General features: G+C 38.9%; 1 protein-coding gene and 1 pseudogene across 1 annotated transcript in view; one reads left to right on the top strand and one right to left on the bottom strand.

The window, feature by feature from the left end:
• NWD2 (NACHT and WD repeat domain containing 2) overlaps positions 1-19,922 on the bottom strand; it is a 187,205-nt gene that overhangs the window by 103,295 nt on the left and 63,988 nt on the right. The window contains exon 2 of the mRNA XM_063107329.1: positions 10,139-10,227. Within this exon, the coding sequence (XP_062963399.1) occupies positions 10,139-10,227 (89 nt within the window). The remainder of the gene's footprint in view (positions 1-10,138; positions 10,228-19,922) is intronic.
• Positions 924-2,165, top strand: LOC134385583 (E3 ubiquitin-protein ligase makorin-2-like; annotated as a pseudogene).

Raw genomic sequence — 19,922 nt, 5'->3', positions numbered from 1 at the left:
TTTGTATCATTTTGGGGGTCTCTATTTCATTCAGTTCTGCTCTGATCTTAATTATTTCTTTCCATCTACTAATTTGGGATTGGATTTTCTTGTTTTTCTAGTTCTCTGAGGTATAGTGTAAGGCTGTTTATTTGAAATCTTTCTATTCTTTTGATGTAAGTATTGATTGCAATAAACTTCCCTCTCAATACTGCTTTTGTAGTACCTCACAGGTTTTGGTATGACGTGTCTTTATTTTCAGCAGTTTCAAGAAATTTTTTGATTTCCTGTTTAATTTCTTCTTAGACTCATAGGTTGTTCAGGAGCATGTTATTTAATTTCCATTCATTTGTACAGTTTCCAGAGTTTTGCTTGTTATTCATTTCTAGTTCCAATCCATTGTGGTCTGAAAAGATACTTGAAATGATTTCAATTTTTAAAAATTTGTCAAGACTTTATTTGTGACCTAACATTCGGTCTACCCTGGAGAATATTCCATGTGCTGATGAGAAGAATGTATATTCTGTAGTTGTTGGATAACAAGTTCTGTAGATATCTGCCAGGTCCCAATTGGTCTAAAGTGTGGTTTAAATCCTGTGTTTCTCTGTTGATTTTTTGCCTAGATGATCTGTCCAATGTTGAGAGAGGTGTGTTCAGGTCCACAACTATTATCATATTGGGGTCTATCTCTTTCTTTAGGTCTAATAGCACCTGCTTTATATATCTGGATGCTCCAGTGTTGGGTGCACATATATTTATGATTGCTAGGTCTACTTGCTGGATAGATCCCTTTATCATTATATATTGGCCTTCTTTGTCTTTTTATGGTTTTTGGTTTAAAGCCTATTTTATCTGGGCTGCACGGGCCAGGCTGGGCCAGACTGAGGTGGAGGCAGCAGCGGCTAGAGGCAGCAGTGCAATAGCTGCATCCCCGCCTAACCACCATGAGTACCAAGCAGGTCACTTGCAAGTATTTTACACATGGTGTATGTCAGGAAGGAAGCCAGTGCCTGTTCTCACATGACTTGGCAAACAGCAAGCCATCCACCATCTGAAAATACTATCACAAAGGCTACTTTACCTATGGAACTTGGTGCAGATACAATCACATGAGTCCTGCTGCTGCAGCTGATGGTGCTGTGGGCACCATGCCCCACAGTGTGCCCTCCCCGGGGTTCCACAGTCCTCACGCTCCTTCCAACCTTACTGCATCTATTGTGAAAATTAAGTCACATGAACCTGGGAAGCATGAAAAGAGAATATTGGTACTTAGAGGCCAAAATCTCTCTGGCATGGCTGAAGAGAAGACTCACTTGAGCATGGTGAGCAATCCAGCTGGCTGCAGGGATGCCCAGCCCAGCTTGGAGATGAACCTGCATTCCTACCTGGATGCCATCAGGAGTGGCCTTGATGACCTGGAGTCCAGCAGCTCCTGCAGCAGTGAGCAGCAACTCTGGCCCCACACACCTGCTGGGGAGTGACGGTTTGGGGATGGCTGTGTCTGCCCGCATTGGGAAGTGCGTGAAATCTGTAGGCTATGCCCCTTTGACTCAGAGCAAAGGAAAGCCGACAAGAAGATCTGCATGTTGAGATTCGAACATGAGATGGAAAAGGCCTTTGCCTTCCAGGCAAGTCAGGACAAAGTGTGCAGTATCTGCACGGAAGTGATCATGGAGAAGGCATCTGTTTCTGAGAGATTTGGGATTCTCTCCAACTGCAACGACATGTACTGCTTGTCCTACATCCGGCAGTGGAGGTGTGCCAAGCAGTTTGAAAACCCAATCATTAAGTCATGTCCAGAATGCTGTGTGGTATCAGAGTTTTTAATTACAAGTGTGTATTGGGTAGAAGATCAGAATAAAAAGAACGAGTTGATTGAAGCTTTCAAACAGGGGATGGGAAAAAACCTTGTAAGTACTTTGAACAGGGCAAGGAGACCTGCTTATTTGGAAGCAAATGCCTTTACTACCATGCCTACCCTGATGGGCAGCTTGTAGAGCCTAAGAAACCTCGGAAATGGCTCAGTTCTGAAGGCTCTGTGAGGTTCTTTCTTCAATTCAGTGCAGCTCTGGAATTTCATCCAGAACCGAGAAAGCTGGCATGTCCCCAACACTGAAGATGTCGACATGACAGAGCCTGGGGACTTCTTCATGCACCTTTCTGGAGCGGAGTCATCAGAACCCTAAAGAGTAGATGGTCATTCCTGCATCTTGCACTCCGCTGGCCGAAATGTTCCCAATCCAGGGTGTGTAGAGCTTCTGTACTGCAGTCCAGGTTGGCATGTGGCTTGAATTTGAGTGGGTTGTACTTACCCTTGGTCTTGTTCACTCTTCATTATTACAGCCATGGGAAGGGTGACGGATATAAAATAATCTAATAAGTATACGGAATTGCTATTCTTATAGTTGACATCTTAGTTGCACTTCAAGCCCCTCAGGGGAGCCATCTATCCATTCAGGCTGTTTTGATTCATTGCTTTTAAAACAAACTTGGCTCCTGTCCTTCTTGATGTTTTTCTCTCCAGAAAACAGTAAACTCACAGCTGCCCCTAAAGCAGCAGATTCACTTTTCTTACTGAAGATCTCTTCAACCCCTATAAAATGATTCCTCTATAGTGAATGTGCCTAGTGTATTTAAATAGTGTATGATTTAACTCAGTCTTGATTTATACAGAGCTTTCAGAACACACAGTGTAAAGTGACTATTGCACAGCAGTAGCATAAAGCTTTATGAAAGTGTCCTAAATCAGAGCAGTAGTCTTGTTGCCATATGTGCAGCTAAGTTAAACCATAAACCTGCTAAGGAGGCTCCTGAAGTAGCAAGAAGTACTGAGTGGGAAAGTAAAAGTCAAGCTCTCTGGTGAAAGAGTCCTTGCACACACGCCTCCAGCCTGGGACATGCGGGGAAACCTAGTCCCCATTCTCATCTGAGAGCTCCTGTCCATTAGGGCAGTTGAATTGAGGGCTCAAAACACAGGAGTGCTTATGTAATGTGTGATTCCTACTCAATCTATCTGTTCTGTTTTTTTTTTTTGGGGGGGGGGGCTAGCCTGTATGGGGATCAGAACTCTTGACCTTGGTGTTATAACACGGCGTTCTAACCAACTCACTAATAAGCCATCTATTTTTACCTGTAAAGCCTGGCTCTGATTTGAAACATTGAAAAAATTTCACAATACTCCAAATTTCTGGTTCTGACCTAGCAGTGGTCCTGAAGAGAACTGAGGGCAAGTCTTATATCATCAGATTGATTTTAATAGAAGGGTGAGCATAACCTTATGTATCAGAACAAACTTGTTCCAAGCCTGAATTAGCTATTTTTGTAAAAAAGCTGTAGACACCAAATATTTTATAAAATGCATTATTTTTTTTAAAGTTTATTTGATATAAGAATAGCTACTTGGTTTCCAGTTGTGGTGTATCTTTCCCTATCCCTTCTCTTTTACTCTGTGTCTTTACAGGTGAAGTAAGTCTCTTGTAGACAGCATATAGTTGAGTCTCGTCTTTTTAATCCAATCAGTCAGTCTGTGTCTTTTGAATTGGGAGTTTAATCCATTTACATTCAGGGTTGTTACTGAAAGGTACTGTCTTACTCCTGACATTTAGTTGCTTTTCTTATGGTTAATTTAAGTATCTTTTGTTCCTTTCTTTCACTTTTATTGTTTCTCTTCAGGGTTCATAGGTTTTTTGAGGTGGTATGGTATAGTTTCTTTCTCTTTCTCATTTGTGTATCTGCTCTACCAGTGGTGTTTGTTCTTTCTTGTGTATTTTTTTTTTTTTACTTTATTTATTTATTTTTTTAAATTTTATTTTGTCGATATACATTGTGGCTGATTATTGCTTCCCATCACCAAGACCTCCTTCCCTTCTCCCTCCCCCCAACAATGTCCTTTCTGTTTGCTTGTCGTATCAACTTCAAGTAATTGTGGTTGTTATATCTTCTTCCCCCCCCCCCGGTTTTGTGTGTGTGTGTGTGTGTGTATGTGTGTGTGTGTGTGTGTGAATTTATATATTAATTTTTAGCTCCCAGCAATAAGTGAGAACATGTGGTATTTCTCTTTCTGTGCCTGACTTGTTTCACTTAGTATAATTCTCTCAAGGTCCATCCATGTTGTTGCAAATGGCAGTATTTCATTCGTTTTTATAGCTGAGTAGTATTCCATTGTGTAGATGTACCACATTTTCCCTATCCACTCATCTGATGATGGACATCTGGGCTGGTTCCAACTCTTGGCTATTGTAAAGAGTGCTGCGATGAACATTGGGGAACAGGTATACCTTCGACTTGATGATTTCCATTCCTCTGGGTATATTCCCAACAGTGGGATAGCTGGGTCGTATGGTAGATCTATCTGCAATTGTTTGAGGAACCTCCATACCATTTTCCATAGAGGCTGCACCATTTTGCAGTCCCACCAACAATGTATGAGAGTTCCTTTTTCTCCGCAACCTCACCAGCATTTATCGTTCAGAGTCTTTTGGATTTTAGCCATCCTAACTGGGGTGAGATGGTATCTCAGTGTGGTTTTGATTTGCATTTCCTGGATGCTGAGTGATGTTGAGCATTTTTTCATATGTCTGTTGGCCATTTGTATATCTTCCTTAGAGAAACGCCTACTTAGCTCTTTTGCCCATTTTTTAATTGGGTTGCTTGTTTTCTTCTTGTAAAGTTGTTTGAGTTCCTTATATATTCTGGATATTAATCCTTTGTCAGATGTATATTTTGCAAATATTTTCTCCCACTCTGTTGGTTGTCTTTTAACTCTGTGAATTGTTTCTTTTGCTGTGCAGAAGCTTTTTAGTTTGATATAATCCCATTTGTTTATTTTTCCTTTGGTTGGCCGTGCTTTTGGGGTCGTATTCATGAAGTCTGTGCCCAGTCCTATTTCCTGAAGTGTTTCTCCTATGTTTTCTTTAAGAACTTTTATTGTTTCAGGGTGTATATTTAAATCCTTAATCCATTTTGAGTTGATTTTAGTATACGGTGAGAGGTATGGATCTAGTTTCATTCTCCTGCATATGGATATCCAGTTATCCCAGCACCATTTGCTGAAGAGGCAGTCCCTTCCCCAGTGTTTCTTGTGTATTCTTGGTGGTTATTGCTTTTTGGGTTCCATTTGCAGGACTATTTTAAGGATTTCTTACAGAGCTGGTGTGTGGTGGTGAACTTCCACAGCTTTTGTTTGTCTGGGAAATATACTATTTCTCCTTCATTTATGAAGGACAGTCTTGCTGGGTATAACATTCTTGGCTGGCAGTTTTTTTCTTTTAGTCATTCTCTTCTGGACTATAGGGTTTCTGCTGAGAAGTCTGCTGTTAGTCTGATGGGAACTCCCTTATAGGTGACTTGATACTTTTCTCTTGCTATTTTTAGGATTCTCTCTTTGTCTTTGACTTTTGACAGTTTGACTACAATGTGTCTTAAAGAGAACGTTTTTAGATTGAATCTGTTTGGGGATCTTTGAGCCTCTTGGATTGGGAAATCCATATCTCTACCTGTATCTTGTAAGTTTTCCACTATTATTTCATTGAATATGTTTTCAGTGTCCTTTACTTTCTCCTCCCCTTCTGGAATACCCACAATTTGTATGTTTGTGCACTTATGGTGGTCTACAGCCTTTTAGATTTTCTTCACTTTTTGATTTTTGTTTTTTTTGTCTGCTTGGGTTATTTCAAAAAGACTGTCTTCAAGATCAGGAATTCTTTCTTTTGCTTGCTCTATCCTGCTGTTTACACTCTCAATTGTAGTTTTTATTTCGTTGAATGAGTCTTTCAGTTCCAGCAGTTCTGCTACATTATTTTTTATGATATTTATCTCTTTGTAAATTTCCTCCTTCATGTCCTGGATTAATTTTCTCATTTTGTTGTACTGTCTAACTGAGTCTTCCTGTATCTCACTGAGTTTCTTTAAGACTGTTACTCGAAATTCCCTTTCAGACAAAGAGTTTCCTGTTGTATGGGATTTGGTATTTGAGAATTATAGTGTTCCTTTGGTGGTGTCATATTTTGTTTTTTTTATATTTCCAGTATTTCTCTATTGCTGCTTAGTCATCTGATGGTTGCTTCTTCTATTACTCTTGGGTGGCTTTTGAGGAGAGAGACTCCCTCCTGTAGATTTGTTGTATATTTCCCGTGGAAGGGGTGTTTTAGTTTTGGTTCCTGGTAGCCTTAGTAGTTTCAGTTGTTCCAGGTAGACTCAGCAGTTCTGGGTAGACTCGGTATTTCTGGTTGATGCCAGCAGCTATGTCTGTGGCTGGAGCTGCATGCATGGCTGGGCCTGTGCAGGTGGTGGGGGCCATGTAGGCAGCTGGGGCACCTGGAGTCCTGCAGGTGGCAGGATGGTTGGGTCCATGTGTGTGGGTGGGCTATGTGGGTGGTTGTGGTGGCTGGGACTGGTGCAAGAGGCAGGATGTCTGGGGCTGCGTGGACGGCTTGATTGCTTGGCCCATGCAGGTGGGTGGGGCCGTGTAGGAAGCTGGATGACAGGGCCTATGTGGGTGGGTGGGGCTGCATGGCTGGCTGGGTTGTTGGGTTCACACGGGCAAGGGGAGCCATGTGGGCAGCCAGGCAGATGGGGCTACAAAGGCAGCTAGACAGCTGGGCCCACATTAGTGGGTGGGGCCACGTGGGCAGCCAGGCCATACAGGTGGCTGGAAGGCTAGAGCCACCAGGTGCCTGGAGCGCTGGAGCCACGCAGTTGCTCAGTGCTGTGTGGGCAATGTCGGTGGCATAGGAGGATGCACTGCACAGTATGAACTGTATGGAGAGAAGGGTCAGGGCTTTGAGGCTAGACAATGGCACAGGCACATTGGAGGTAGTGGGAGTAGGCTGGGGCCAGAGCAGGAAGAGGGTTACCGCTGGGAAGTATTCACAGCTGAATTGATTCTTTCTGGTGCAAGGGAGAATTTCTCCTGGCTGATCTTGGTTTGGAGAGGTGGTGGTGGCTGAGGCCTCATTCCTCTTTCTCCTCTACATCACTTTGCTTGGTTTTTGTGCTCCATGGGGTCCTCACCAGGCTCCCACTGCCCTCCCACACTCTCCCACTGATGCTTTCCCCTGTACTTAGCTGTCCTTTCCTTGCTTTGGCCCCTTTCTGTGGGAGGATCATGGGTGGGGCACCTCTAGTCTACCATCTTGCCCTACCTTGTGTGGCTTCTTTACTGTTCCTGTAATATTCTAAACACACTCCCACCTCAGAACTTTTTCCTTGTTCCCTATGCCTGGACTCCTCCCACCTTAGACATCTGCATGACTTGCTCTGTCACTTTCTGCAAATCTCTGCTCAAAGGTCATCTTATCACTGAGTCCTTCTCTGACTACCTGGCATTCCCTAAACTTACCCTGCTTTGTTTTTCAAAGAAGCATTTACCCAATAAAATGCATTTCTTACCACTGAAATTTATCTGTTTATTGTATGCCTCCCCCAACGATATTGGAAAATCCACAGAAGAGGGTCTGCTTAGTTTGCGCCTGTATTCCCTGCACTTAGAATGCTAACTGACATGTGGTCAGTGCTCAACAAATACTTCTTGAATAAATTGGATGAATGATTGAGAGTTACACAGAGGATTTTGGTGGTTCAAAGAAGAGAGTACATGGCATATCCTGGGAGGGATGGGGGTTACCAGAGAAGGCTTTCTTAAGCAATTAATGTTTGGGCTGAGTCTTTATTAATTCACTTTTTTTCATACAGGCAATTCATTCATTTGTTCAACAAATTCTTGTGGCATTTTCCTATGCGCCAAGTACTATTCTAGGACTGGGAACGTAACTGTCATAAAGGCAGACAAGCCCCTGTTCTTGTGGAATTTACAATCTAGTAAGAAAAAGACAATAAGCAAGCTGATACATAAGTAAACAAGAAGAATATCTGATGCTGACACATGCTATGCAAAGAACTAGAATAGGGTGATATTAAAGGAAGGTGTTTACTTTAGATTGGGTGAGTAGGGAAGCATCTCTAGGAAGTGACATTTCAGCAGAGACCTGAGGAACAATAAGAAAGCAGCCATGTGAAGATGAAGGGGATGAGTATTCCCGGCAGAGAGAACAGCCAGGGCAAAGTTCTTAAGTGGTAATGGCTTGGGGTGTTCAGGGAACCAAAAGCAGCACATGTGGCTACAGGCGAGTAGGCTAAGGGAAAGGGGCACAACTTGAGATCAGAGGGGACGAGCCTTAAGAATGAGCAGGATCCAGGAGGGGAAGCAGAGGAAGAAGCAGACTGAAAAGCACTGCAGGCAGACAGAACTGGCACGAGCAAAGGCAAGTGGGCGTGAAATAGACTGGTATGTCTGAGTAACTCTAAGAAATCCACTTTTCCCAGGTTCAGTGCACAACCAAAGATGGAATCTGGAATACTGTGGGATAAATTGGCTTTACAGGAAGCTTTTGGCATCATATTTTGTTGCAGCTGAGAAAAGAGAATGGTCTCTCTAGAAAACATATCCTCCCAGAGAAGATCTAGATTAACCTGCCATAAAAGACTATACTAAAAAGTATATTAGAAGATTCAGATATGATGTTTTTGAGCTCCTGTTAAGCTTACAGCTGAGAAGCAAATGCAACCTTTCATATTTTACTTTATTCCAAATACAACCTCAGATGTGTAGGCTGTTATTGTCCCTATTTTTGACAGTGACCTGAAGGCACAGGTTCAGGGACTCCCCGTAAGAGGGCTGGGGCTCATCTTTGGTGCCCAGTGCTGTTTCCACTGCTGGCCAGCATCTTGTCTACTGATTCAGTGCACCTGCCTAGAAGAATCCTGGCCATTGGTTTATTCAATGGGCCTTGAGGCCTCGACTTCTACCGTTTTCCTTTGGCTGTATCTGTCTTCTCTTTGCCTACCTCTAATTTAGAAAATCTATTCCCCCCCCCCACCAGCTAGTCCTAGTCAATACCATGTTTTATAGAGGCTGTTCTATAGCTCAACAACTGCCTTCCTCTACTGACAAAAATAATGCAAAACGAAACAAACTCAAAGATGGGATTAATATTCTCAGACACATTTTTCCCCTCTATGGTAACAGAGTCTCTGAGGACTGTCTAAGTCTTTGGGAATCTTGACAGATTGGAAATTTTAGAACAATTAGGACCCTGTTATCAGCAGGACCAGATTCCTTGGAGAAGGCAGTGCTAAATTCATGACAAGGAATTTAATCTGGGTTCACAATTTGTCAAGTAAATTGTGAGTTATGAGTAATCATTCAATGTGAGTGTCATAACAGCCTGCTGCTGACTGACATCATGCATTGAGACTGAAGTGATTTTGAGACTATTACTTTATACATCATACTAGAAGGCATCATCAGGTACTCCAAGATAAGAAATTTATCCAGGAGGAAACAAACGAAGGGTGAAATTTTCTTCCACTAACAACAGTGCATTTTGCACTCTGGCTCCACAAACCTCTATTACATATTCATCACTTGACAACGTAAATGTGTAGTTTAGATAGCACCAGAGAGTTAAGATTCCCACTGTAAAAGAGGTTCAGAAATTCAGATTAAATAACGTTATCCTGTTGTACTTCCATTTTTGAATATCCAAGATACACCCAATGTTTTCAAGTATTAAGAGGCAAAATCAATGGTATATAAAAATGTCAGGGTGTTCATGAACTTTAGCAATGACATGTGCAGTTACTGTCTCTTGAAAGGCTGATATACTTTTTTTTTTTTTTTTTGTAAATGGTAAAGCCCTGAAATGCTCAGGAAAAAGGATATTCTACAATGAAATTAAAAACTAAAAGTTAAGATTGAAGGCAAGGACTGGGAAAGCTGCTGAAAGGAAATATTTCAAAAAAGTTAGTCCCAATTTTTTCATACAAAACATTTCTAGAGACCATAGCTTAAAGGCAGGAACTCAGCAACTTTCACCTTTTTGATAATGATGAAGACTGTCAAAAAAAAAAGCAAATAAATATGGTTCAAAGAAAAAGATAAGACTGTACCAGGCAGGGTCCAAGAAGCATAGCATAAAAGTACAAAACACCAAAAATGACTAAATATTTTATTTCTATTTTCCAATTTTTTTTTTTTTTTTTTACCCATGCTTAAAGAAATGAAATTTATCAGGGCTTAAAACTTGTCTTTCATGTGCCAAGAAACAAGCCCTAGTTATTTAGCTGACATAATTAAAAATGAGATTTACATTAGAGTTACCTGAAATTCCAATCCATAGTTTTCTCTGCAGAATTCTCTCAGTTTAGGATACACGTTTTCTCGTAGTGCCTGTCTTTCTGCTCCCGTGTCTGTAGTGGAAAAACCAGCACACAGAAAGTGAGTATGGCCACATATATGTTTCTGGAAAAAATAAAAACTAAAAAAACAAATATGAACATAAATATAATCAAGTTGAGGTGCTGCATCGTGAAATGATGGTATATTTGACTTTGGGGATAGATCTGCTCTTAATTCCACAGACATCCACTCATAAGGCACGTACGGGAAGTCTGCAGGACGGACAAGAGCCCCACTGGTCAGTTCTTTGTGTGCTGCCAGGGCTAAGAAATCACAATTGATTCTTTAGGCCCATGTAGGTCTTCACGTGAAGCTTTTAAACAGCTGTAATCACAATGTCTTTGGAAGAGGAAGAAGGAAACAATGTAGGGCTATCAGGCAATTTAACTCCATAAAGTATAAAATATTCAAACGCACACACACGTTGAATAATTCATTTATTCATTTCCAACAAAATCCACACTATATCATTGTTTCCTAGATTATTTAGAAATAATGTGACTTTTACCAAATTTGGCACAGCATCCATGCAATGAGCACAATCATTAGGAGGGACAAATTGCAGAAGCAAATATCAAAAGCTAGCATATCCCACTCACTGTAGATTCGACTGGCCAGTGATTTAATGGAACATTATCTCTGACCCTGGGCTTGGGGGCTTACTGTTGTATCAGACACGGGAACTATTTGACATGTTCCACATCATGTAAAAGTTCTGAAATAAATTATTATCTCCTGTCATTAGAAAAATACAAGAAGAAACAGGGAACCTGAAACCAGAAGAATCACAGAACATGCATGTATTTAGTGTTGAACATTTTGCACAGAAAGGGATCCCAAAGCCACCTGTACTGAATGATTCTCCTGCATTAAGATGACACTGTAAGATTCTTACAGTAAAGGGAGGCTGTTCCTTGCTCAACTAACTTCAGTGAAACATGAGAAGCACAGTTTTCAAAAATTAGGTTAACGTGTTCTCTCATGAAAAATGGTATTTGCTAAATGTACCTCAATCCCAGCCACAATTATGAACCATCTGCATACCACATTTGTAACAAAGACAACAATTTAAAAGAATTTCCTTACCATTCTCAAGCACGTCTGTCCATGAAAATTCACCCATATGCCACGCTGACCTACTCTATTTTCCTACTGTTCTCAAGCCTATTTTGAGAAGCAAATACCAATCACGAGAGTCTGAAATGCAGCTGAAGCCTGGCAGAGTAACAGGAACCAGTGTTTATGTGCAAATCAAAATTCAGAGGAATATGAGGTCTTTTAGGTTGTCCTGTGATCTAAACAAACAGGGTCTTTTCCAACCTTAGATCTAATATGGTTCTAAGCCCATAGAGAAAGCAGGACACCCTGCTGAGGAGCAGTGCATTTAAGTAAGACCCACATTGTGTGATGGTTCTGAAGGCAGTATATGAAGCATTCTCATAAAATTTAAGTAATCTTGAAATCAGAAGCCCATCCTCCCTCACACATTTTAAGAGCCAAAAATACTAACTTCATAATAAAGCTGATAATATTCAATCTCTTTAAAAGCCCTTAGCAGATTTGAAAATCCAAACAGCAAAAAAGTCATTTTAAAAATAAACAGATGCTACCAGATGTGGAGGGGGGAATATATTAATCAAGGATTATTGTTAAGAAATTCTGAAAAACAGTATCTAAATAGTATATAAAATAATTATGGAATGATACAAAGCACAGAAATATCTTGTTTCTTAAAAAAGTTACTGAAATTATTATTACTAGGTACTGAGACCTGAATGAGCAATAGTAAGGAGGAAAAGAGAGAAAGCACCTAATCACTAACATTTACTGAGTGCTTACTGTAGTCTAGTAGTGCACTAAGTGACTATTTTCTTAAGTCACTTCTGAAAAAAACCCTATGAAATGGGTAAAATTATCATTCCAGTATTTTTAGACGAGGAAAATGAAGGGTAGAGAGGTTAAGAAACTTCCCGCAGGATCACGAGGTTACTAAGTTGAAAAAACGCAGATTTAAATCCAGGAAGCCACATACTGTAGTCTGCTCTAGCCATAGAAATGAACAACAGAAAGGAACAAATGGTGAAAAGAACTGACCTTTGAAAATGATCAGTGCAATAACTACTAACATGTGAACCAACCAACAATTTCATTGCTGGGTATGTACCCAAAGGAATGGAAATCGTCATGTCAAAGAGCCCCCTGCACTCCCATGTTTATTGCAGCTCTATTTGTAATAGCTAAGATATAGAACCAACCTAAATGTCCATCAGTGGATGACTGGATAAGGAAAATGTGGCACACATACACAATGGAATACTACTCTGCTAAAAAAAGAATGAAATTCTGCCATTTGCAGCAACATGGGTAAGCTTGGAGAAAATTATGTTAAGTGAAATAAGCCAGGCACAGAAAGAGGAACACGGAATAACTACATGAAATGACTAAAGGATGTCAAAACAAAAAAATCTGTGTTACTCGTGATGGATTCCTCTCTTTCTCTAATACATCCTTCAATAGCCAATCCATCAATAAGTTCTCTTGCTCTGCCTCTAAACAAATTCTGAATTAATCTGTTCTCTCACCTTTGCTACTAGATGCAAGTCAAATTCACTGTTTATCTGGACTCTACCTCCCTGTTTCCATACTTGCTCTCTCCAACCACCAACCGTCAATCAGATCCCACAACTACCTTGTTTAAAAACCCTACAACAGTTCTTCATGGAACTTGGGATGAAATCCACACCACTTATGTTGAATGTTCTCTCTCTCCATAAGCTCATCTCTCACCACTTGCCCTGTTCACGTTACTCCAGGAGCACTGGCCTTCATTTGCTTCTTGGGTTATACTCCCACTCGTGCGCCTCCACCCTAGCTGTAACTTCCTCTTGGAATGCTTAGTCCTGGGTTCACCTCATGGCATCTGTTGTCATTCAACTGTCTGCTTTAGTGCTATGTCCTCAGAGAGGGCTTTTCTGAGCACTCCATCTGCAGAAAAGCCACTGAACCTCCTTATATCAAGCTTATTTCAATTCTTTGCACATTAATCATCACTATTGTTTATTTGTTTACTGTCAGCCTCTCCACTAAAATGTGAGTTCAAAGGGAGTTGGAACTTTCTTTTGTCCCATTCATGGTTGTATCCCCAGTAATCAGAGTTGTGCTCAATTAATGAATGAGTGAATGAAAAACCCACACATGCACTGGCAGCAAAACTGAGCTGACAGGCAATGCTGTCAATTACTTCCAGAAACAGAATGGCATACAATTTATCACTGGCCAGATATAAAAGCAAGACTGTATAAAATTCTGGGAATAAACTACAGGATTTAGAAGGTTCGCATCATGAGGTAAATGAATGAAATGAAATATTGATTTCTTTTCTGGTTTCTGTGTTTTTGGCAGAATAGGAACCAAGTTATTTTGAATCTTTCTAAATAAGTGAAGGAAGTGTATGCACATATCTGATGGGTATTCTGTGCTCTTACTTATAAAAATGACTCAGATTTTCCTATATTTGTATTAATATGTGATGGCTAGCTCTGGAAATGAAAAAGTAAGAGAGAATGGATTATGATGGTTGACAGATAAGCTGGCTTAATTAAATAAAAAGACCTGATTCATACCAACAGCAAATCCAGACAGTTGGCAATTAAAAATATTAGAATGTCATAGACAGGAAAAATTAACTCACAGTGTCTCACATGTAAAAGGGACCTCTTTAAAAAGTGTAGATCAGAGACAAACTACGTCGTCATTTATTTTTCACATAGTCATTACATCTATTTGTATCTGCCCAGCTCCTTAATGCTTTGAAAAGGTGCATTAACACTTTGGCAGCACTATTAAGTTTTTAGGGAGTTGCTTTCTAAATGATTCCTTGGTGATTTCAGAGTTAATGAAGGTCTCTGTGCAGTGTCTGAGTTACCCACAGGAAGTACATTAGTTGGGGGAGAATTATTAATCAATACCATTATCCTTGAAACATCTTGCTTTTACTTCAAAAAGGGTTTAGATTAATTCCAAGTTTTTATGAAAAATAAAAGAGTGCTTAAATGACCGTGCTGGATTAGAACCTCCTACAGCTCCTGCCTCACCCAAACTTAAGGCCATGGACACTAGATTAAATCATTTTTCCTACACTCTTGGCAGCTCAGAAAATCTGTTGAGGATTCACCATACATTCTCTGCTAAAGTCATTCTAGTCTGCTCTCCCAGGTTTCTGCACATTTTCTTTTGCCTGGATTCATTCTCTTTGCCTAGCTCCTTAGCCAGTGATTCATATGGATAGCTCATCTAGCTTGTTTGGTTGTTCCAGTTAATTTCTTGTTTAGCAGCTTCCCAAGATGCTGTCTCGTCTCCATGAAACTCTGATAAGTCCTCTGTACCCCACCAGCCACACTCACCCTTCTTTATTTCAATGCCAGCTAATATTGTCAATTTTACATCATAAATATCTTTTTAATTTGGCCACTGTTTTCACATTCACCCTGTCTCAATCTGAAGAGGTCAAAAGTCTATTTGATGGACCTGTTATCTGTCACTCTCTCCCCACAGTCTGATACTCCACAGAGCTGGCAGAGAAAATCTCAAGACAAAACAAAAACAAAAACTTTGATCATTAAAGACTTTGGCTGGCATCTGGTGGTCCAGAGGATAAAGGCCAGAATGCTTAGCACGTATAAATATATATTCTAGTTAAGTTCCATCTTCTACTGCTGTTGTACTTTGTACCCTCCACAGTCTGAGTTTTCAGATATCACTTGACCCTGAGCCTGGTCTTCACACAAAGTCCTCTCCATGCTCAGAATCTCTTTCCATTGCATTGCCTTTGTTTGGCTGAGTCCTTCACAATCAAAGGCAGCACACTTTATGAGCTCCCGCTAGAGACAGGCATGCCCTCTCTGCTCACCTCTATATTACATCATGTATAGGAATGTATTGTGATTTATTATAATTATTATTGTTCATTTGTTTCCTCCCATTAGACTGTGAATTCATGAAAGGCAGAGACTTTCTTATACATCTTTACATCATAGAAATTAGAACAGATCCCAGAACATAATTAGTATTCAATAAATGAATGAGCAAATAGATGCTATGATAATGAATATATATGAGGGATCTCCAAAAAGTTCATGGAAAGATTCATATTATCTTCTAATTCTATTTTTTCAAGAACTTTTCATAGTATCCTCATAATATATAATATATAATAGGTAAATTATATAAATATTTAAAGAAGAAATAATCCTTTAAAAACCCTTCCAGAAAATACAGAAGGCATTCTATAAGTCTATATTATAACTTAGTCTATAACTCATTCTATAAGTCTGTATTATCTTAAACACAAAGCCAGACAAAGACATCAAAAGAAACACACAAAACAGGAACTGCAGACCAATATATCCCTCACGAATATAGATGTGAAAATCCTTAAGAAAATATTAGTAAACAGAGTCCAGCAACACGTACACTATGATCAAGTGGGATTTAGTACAGAATACAAAAGTAGTTTAACATTGGAAAATCAATATAATATACCATATTAATGGAATAAAGAACATAAATATATGATCAATCAATAGATGCAGAAAAAGCCTTTGATAAAATTCTAATATGTATTTAGGACAAAAACTCAGCAACAAGGAATAGAAAGGAACTTCTTTAACTTAATAAAAGACATCTACGGAAAACTCTACAGCTAGCACCACACTTCAAGGTGTAAGACTGAGTGTTTTCCACCTATAATCAGGAATACTTCCTTGACAATTCTATTCAAGATTTTACTGTAGTTTTTGGTCAGTTGAACAAATATAAGGGGTCCATGAACTATTTAAAGTACCCTCATAAAAAATATAAATTTATTTTTTAACATCATCAGTTTATCCAAATACTCTTTCTTACAAGTTCCCAGTAGGAATTCACTAACTTTATTATTTCTATACCTCAATACATTTTAGGGAAAAAAAAGAGTAAATTATGAAATATAACAATGCTGGACTTTCATTTCTGGTAATACTGAGGAAAAGAAATCTGCACAAAAATCATACTAAAAACAACTAAAATTTTGAATTAAGTATTTTTAAATATGTCTTTTTAAATGTGTTGCATAGCGGGAGTAAAACTAAGCAATGCACAGAAGCCAAAGGCACAGAGAAAGCAGGAATCCTAGAATAAGGAATCACTAAAGCCAACTTTTGCTTATTAAACCCTGGTGACCTCTAAGAGTCACTTTGTCATCTATGGATGCATGGTAAATAGGAAATAAAACATAGAGTGCTACTCAAAGTGATAAGAGGGTAACAGGTTTTCTAACAGAAAAACCTTATAAAAGGCTGTGCCCCAAATATGTTTATATTCAGTGTGAGGGTGAAACAGAAATAAATGTTCACCAGCAAGAAAACTTGATACCATAACATTTGCATTAGGTGGAAGAAAAAAACAATCTCTCAGATATTTGCAATCACAAGCTAGGTCTCTTGCAGGTTTGCGATACAAAATCATCATATTTGTAAAGTCTCACAAATCTCAAGCCTACAATTTATTTAAAAATAGTCCTGTTCTGATACTGATCACTAGTGTCTGAGAAGTATACTTACTACCAATGCCTTAATGAATTCCAACAAATTAAAATGTCCAAGGAATATTAACACCCCCCCCAACAAATTAATAAAACTCTAGGAAACAAGACACCATGAGTGAGAGCCAGCTGAAACAAACAAAAAAACCAGCTGAATCAAATCCACAAAAAATTAAAAATTATGAAATTATCTGGAATATAAAAGAAGCACTTAATTTGTTTAAAGGAATAAAAGTAGGCATTGAATAAAACAACACAAACAAGAAATCATGAAAAACAATAAAGCGTATTTTAAAAAGAAACTAATACAACTTCTAGATATGAAAAATACAAAAATTAGAATTAAATGGAATGCTTAAACAGCTGAAAAAACTAAGTGAATAGCAAGACAGATCTGAATAAATTATCCAGAACTTATCACAGCAAGACAGAGAAAAACGTGAGGTTAGGAGAATCTTATACACATCTTTCGAGTTCCAGAAGGATGGATAAGAGAGATCAGGGAGAGGCAGTATTTGAAGAAATAATGGCTGAATATTTCCTGTATTTGTTGAAAGATCCAGTCCTCAGATTCAGCAAAGCCCACAAATTCCAGGCAGAATAAATATAAAGAATTCCATATAAATATACAAATTCCATTTCATAGTGAAAAAGGAGAGCACCCCAAACAGTAGAGGATCTTTAAAACAGCCAGAAAGAAAAGATTACCTACAACATATTGACAATTATGTTTTCAGCTAGCTTTGCAGCAGCAACAGAAGCCAAAAAGACTGAAATGTTATCTTCACTATGATGAGAGATAATCAACTCTCAGCCTAGAATTAAATAACCAACAAAATTATTTTGACCTTTCAAGACAAAGGTCAAAAGAAGATATTTTTTGAAAAATAAAATGTGAGTTTACGGCTACCTTCCTTTAGAAGGTAGAAGAAAATGGTCCCAAATGTAAAGTTTGAGATGCAAGAAGTGTATTGTGCAGAGAAACTGGTAAATATACAGCTAAGCTTGAACAAATATTAGCTGCATAAAATAATAATGTCTAATTCATGGGGTTAAAAAAAGAGAACTAAAATCTTAAATAAAACTAGCAGGCAAATCAGGGTTGATGAGAATTAAAGTATTCTAAGATGCCTACGTTTTCCAGGAGAATAATATATTGAGTATCTTTATTCTTTGTTCAGTCTGCTTGTTAAAATTTCTAGGGTGGCCATTCAACTAGATATTCATGTTATAACCATGCATGCTGTTAAAGAAACTGAAATGCTTCTTTGTACATTATTATAAGAAAACAAGACATTTCCCCCCCAAACCATTTTTTATTATTTATTTATTTTACAAATGATTCATAGTAAATGAAGTTACTGCAAACTTGGCGATTTCAGAGTTTTCAGTTTCTTTGTAATTTTAAGAAAAATACCTTTTCAAATTAGTATAATTCGTCTCTTATTCTTCTTTTCTTTTCATGTTAAAATCTATTTAAAGAACACCCAGTAAAAACTATGTGTGTCATCTCAGCTACTCATTCAAATAATACATAATTTGAATTTCACACTCCACTAGTTTGACTTCACTCACGTATCGTTCTCGTAAGGGCTTGCCACACTAAAATTTATTGATTGTTATAGTGATGCTTTCAAAATAGAAATCAAGCAAGGAATAGGTTTGCCATAAGCACATACAATATTGAGATAGGTGCTCAGTCCCCCTGGGATCGAGTTTCAGGCCACTCCCCTGGGTCTCAAACCATTCCCCTAGGACTCCAACTCTGCCTCTGAGTCCTAAGCTACAGTGGCTTGTAGCACCTATTTTCAGTACTGACACGTACAGTTTGAAACCACAGGAGGAAGCAGACTGTGTAATCATGGTGGCCAAACATACTCAGTAAAAAGGAATTTACTTCTTAAATGAACTTCCACTGGAGGCTCTAAAGAGAACTACATTTATCTGAATATATTTGGTGCATGTGGTGGAATGTGATGAATGAACATACTCTAAAAGAGACCAACTGAGCATATGCAAGACTAGGACACATAACTGGGAGCCACCCCCTTAGTTGAATATTCATTAGATAACATGGATATGTATAGATATCCAAACTATAAAAGCAGAATCCAGGAAGAAGGCGGGGCTGCTGCTCACTCCCTCTGGAGCCAGCCTGCTCCACCTGTGAGGTGTGTATTTCTTACTTTTTGTGTTTAACTTGCCTTTAGCAGGCTGCTGTTTACTCTGAAGCCAGCCTACACTGTGTTTGCAAAGTGTATATTTCTTACTTTTGTATTAAACTTGCTGCGGCTGCCTCTCACTCTCTGGAGCCAGCCCACACTTTCCCTGTGATGTCTGTATTTCTTATTCTTTACATTACACCTGTTTTCATTTCCTACTGTGACCCTGATCTTGTGTTTTTTCCTGCGGTGGAGTGAAGAACCTGGTAGAGGACGGGGTGGTTGAGGTTGGGTATTGGACCTCCTCAGACCCTCTCCTCCAGTATCAAGATGTTGGGACAAGTCAGCAATCAGCTAACAACAGGAATCCCAATAATACATAGTAAGGACTAGAACATATGTAGAAGCAAAATGCTACTGAAGCACCCAGAAAGGAAAAATTAATTTTGTGTGATGATAAGGAATAGTTTCTCAGAGAAGATGACAATTAAGTTGGGACTTGAAATAGAAAGATTTTCCCAGGTAGAAAGGAGGAAATATCTTCTAGGAGAGGTAGCAGCATCAGCAAAATAAAGAAGGCTTAAAAAGTACATGACATGTTTGAGGAACATCAAGCAGCACCTTTTGTTGAATTATTAAGTAGGAGGGTTATATTTTAATTAGTCTATCAATTACAAGTCTTTTGAGGGCCCTCTGTGTGCTGGGAATTTGGGGGGTTGACAGTAATTCTCTCTCATAATCAAATGAGAAAGAAAGAATACATACAGAGAAACACAGAGAACAAAAGCAATTATTTTATTTTTTTATCCCAGGAATTTTATTATTTTTAAAATTTTATTATTATTTTTTATTATAGAGGGTTTATTCCTAATTTTGCCAAACTAGAAACGACTCAATGTCCTTCAAGTGTAGAATGAAGAAAACTGGTACGCCCACATCCTGGAATATTACTCAGCAATAAATT

The sequence above is a fragment of the Cynocephalus volans genome, chromosome 9 (assembly GCF_027409185.1).
Source record: "Cynocephalus volans isolate mCynVol1 chromosome 9, mCynVol1.pri, whole genome shotgun sequence".
Lineage (NCBI taxonomy): Eukaryota > Metazoa > Chordata > Mammalia > Dermoptera > Cynocephalidae > Cynocephalus > Cynocephalus volans.
This window is presented reverse-complemented; position numbering and strand designations above follow the sequence as displayed.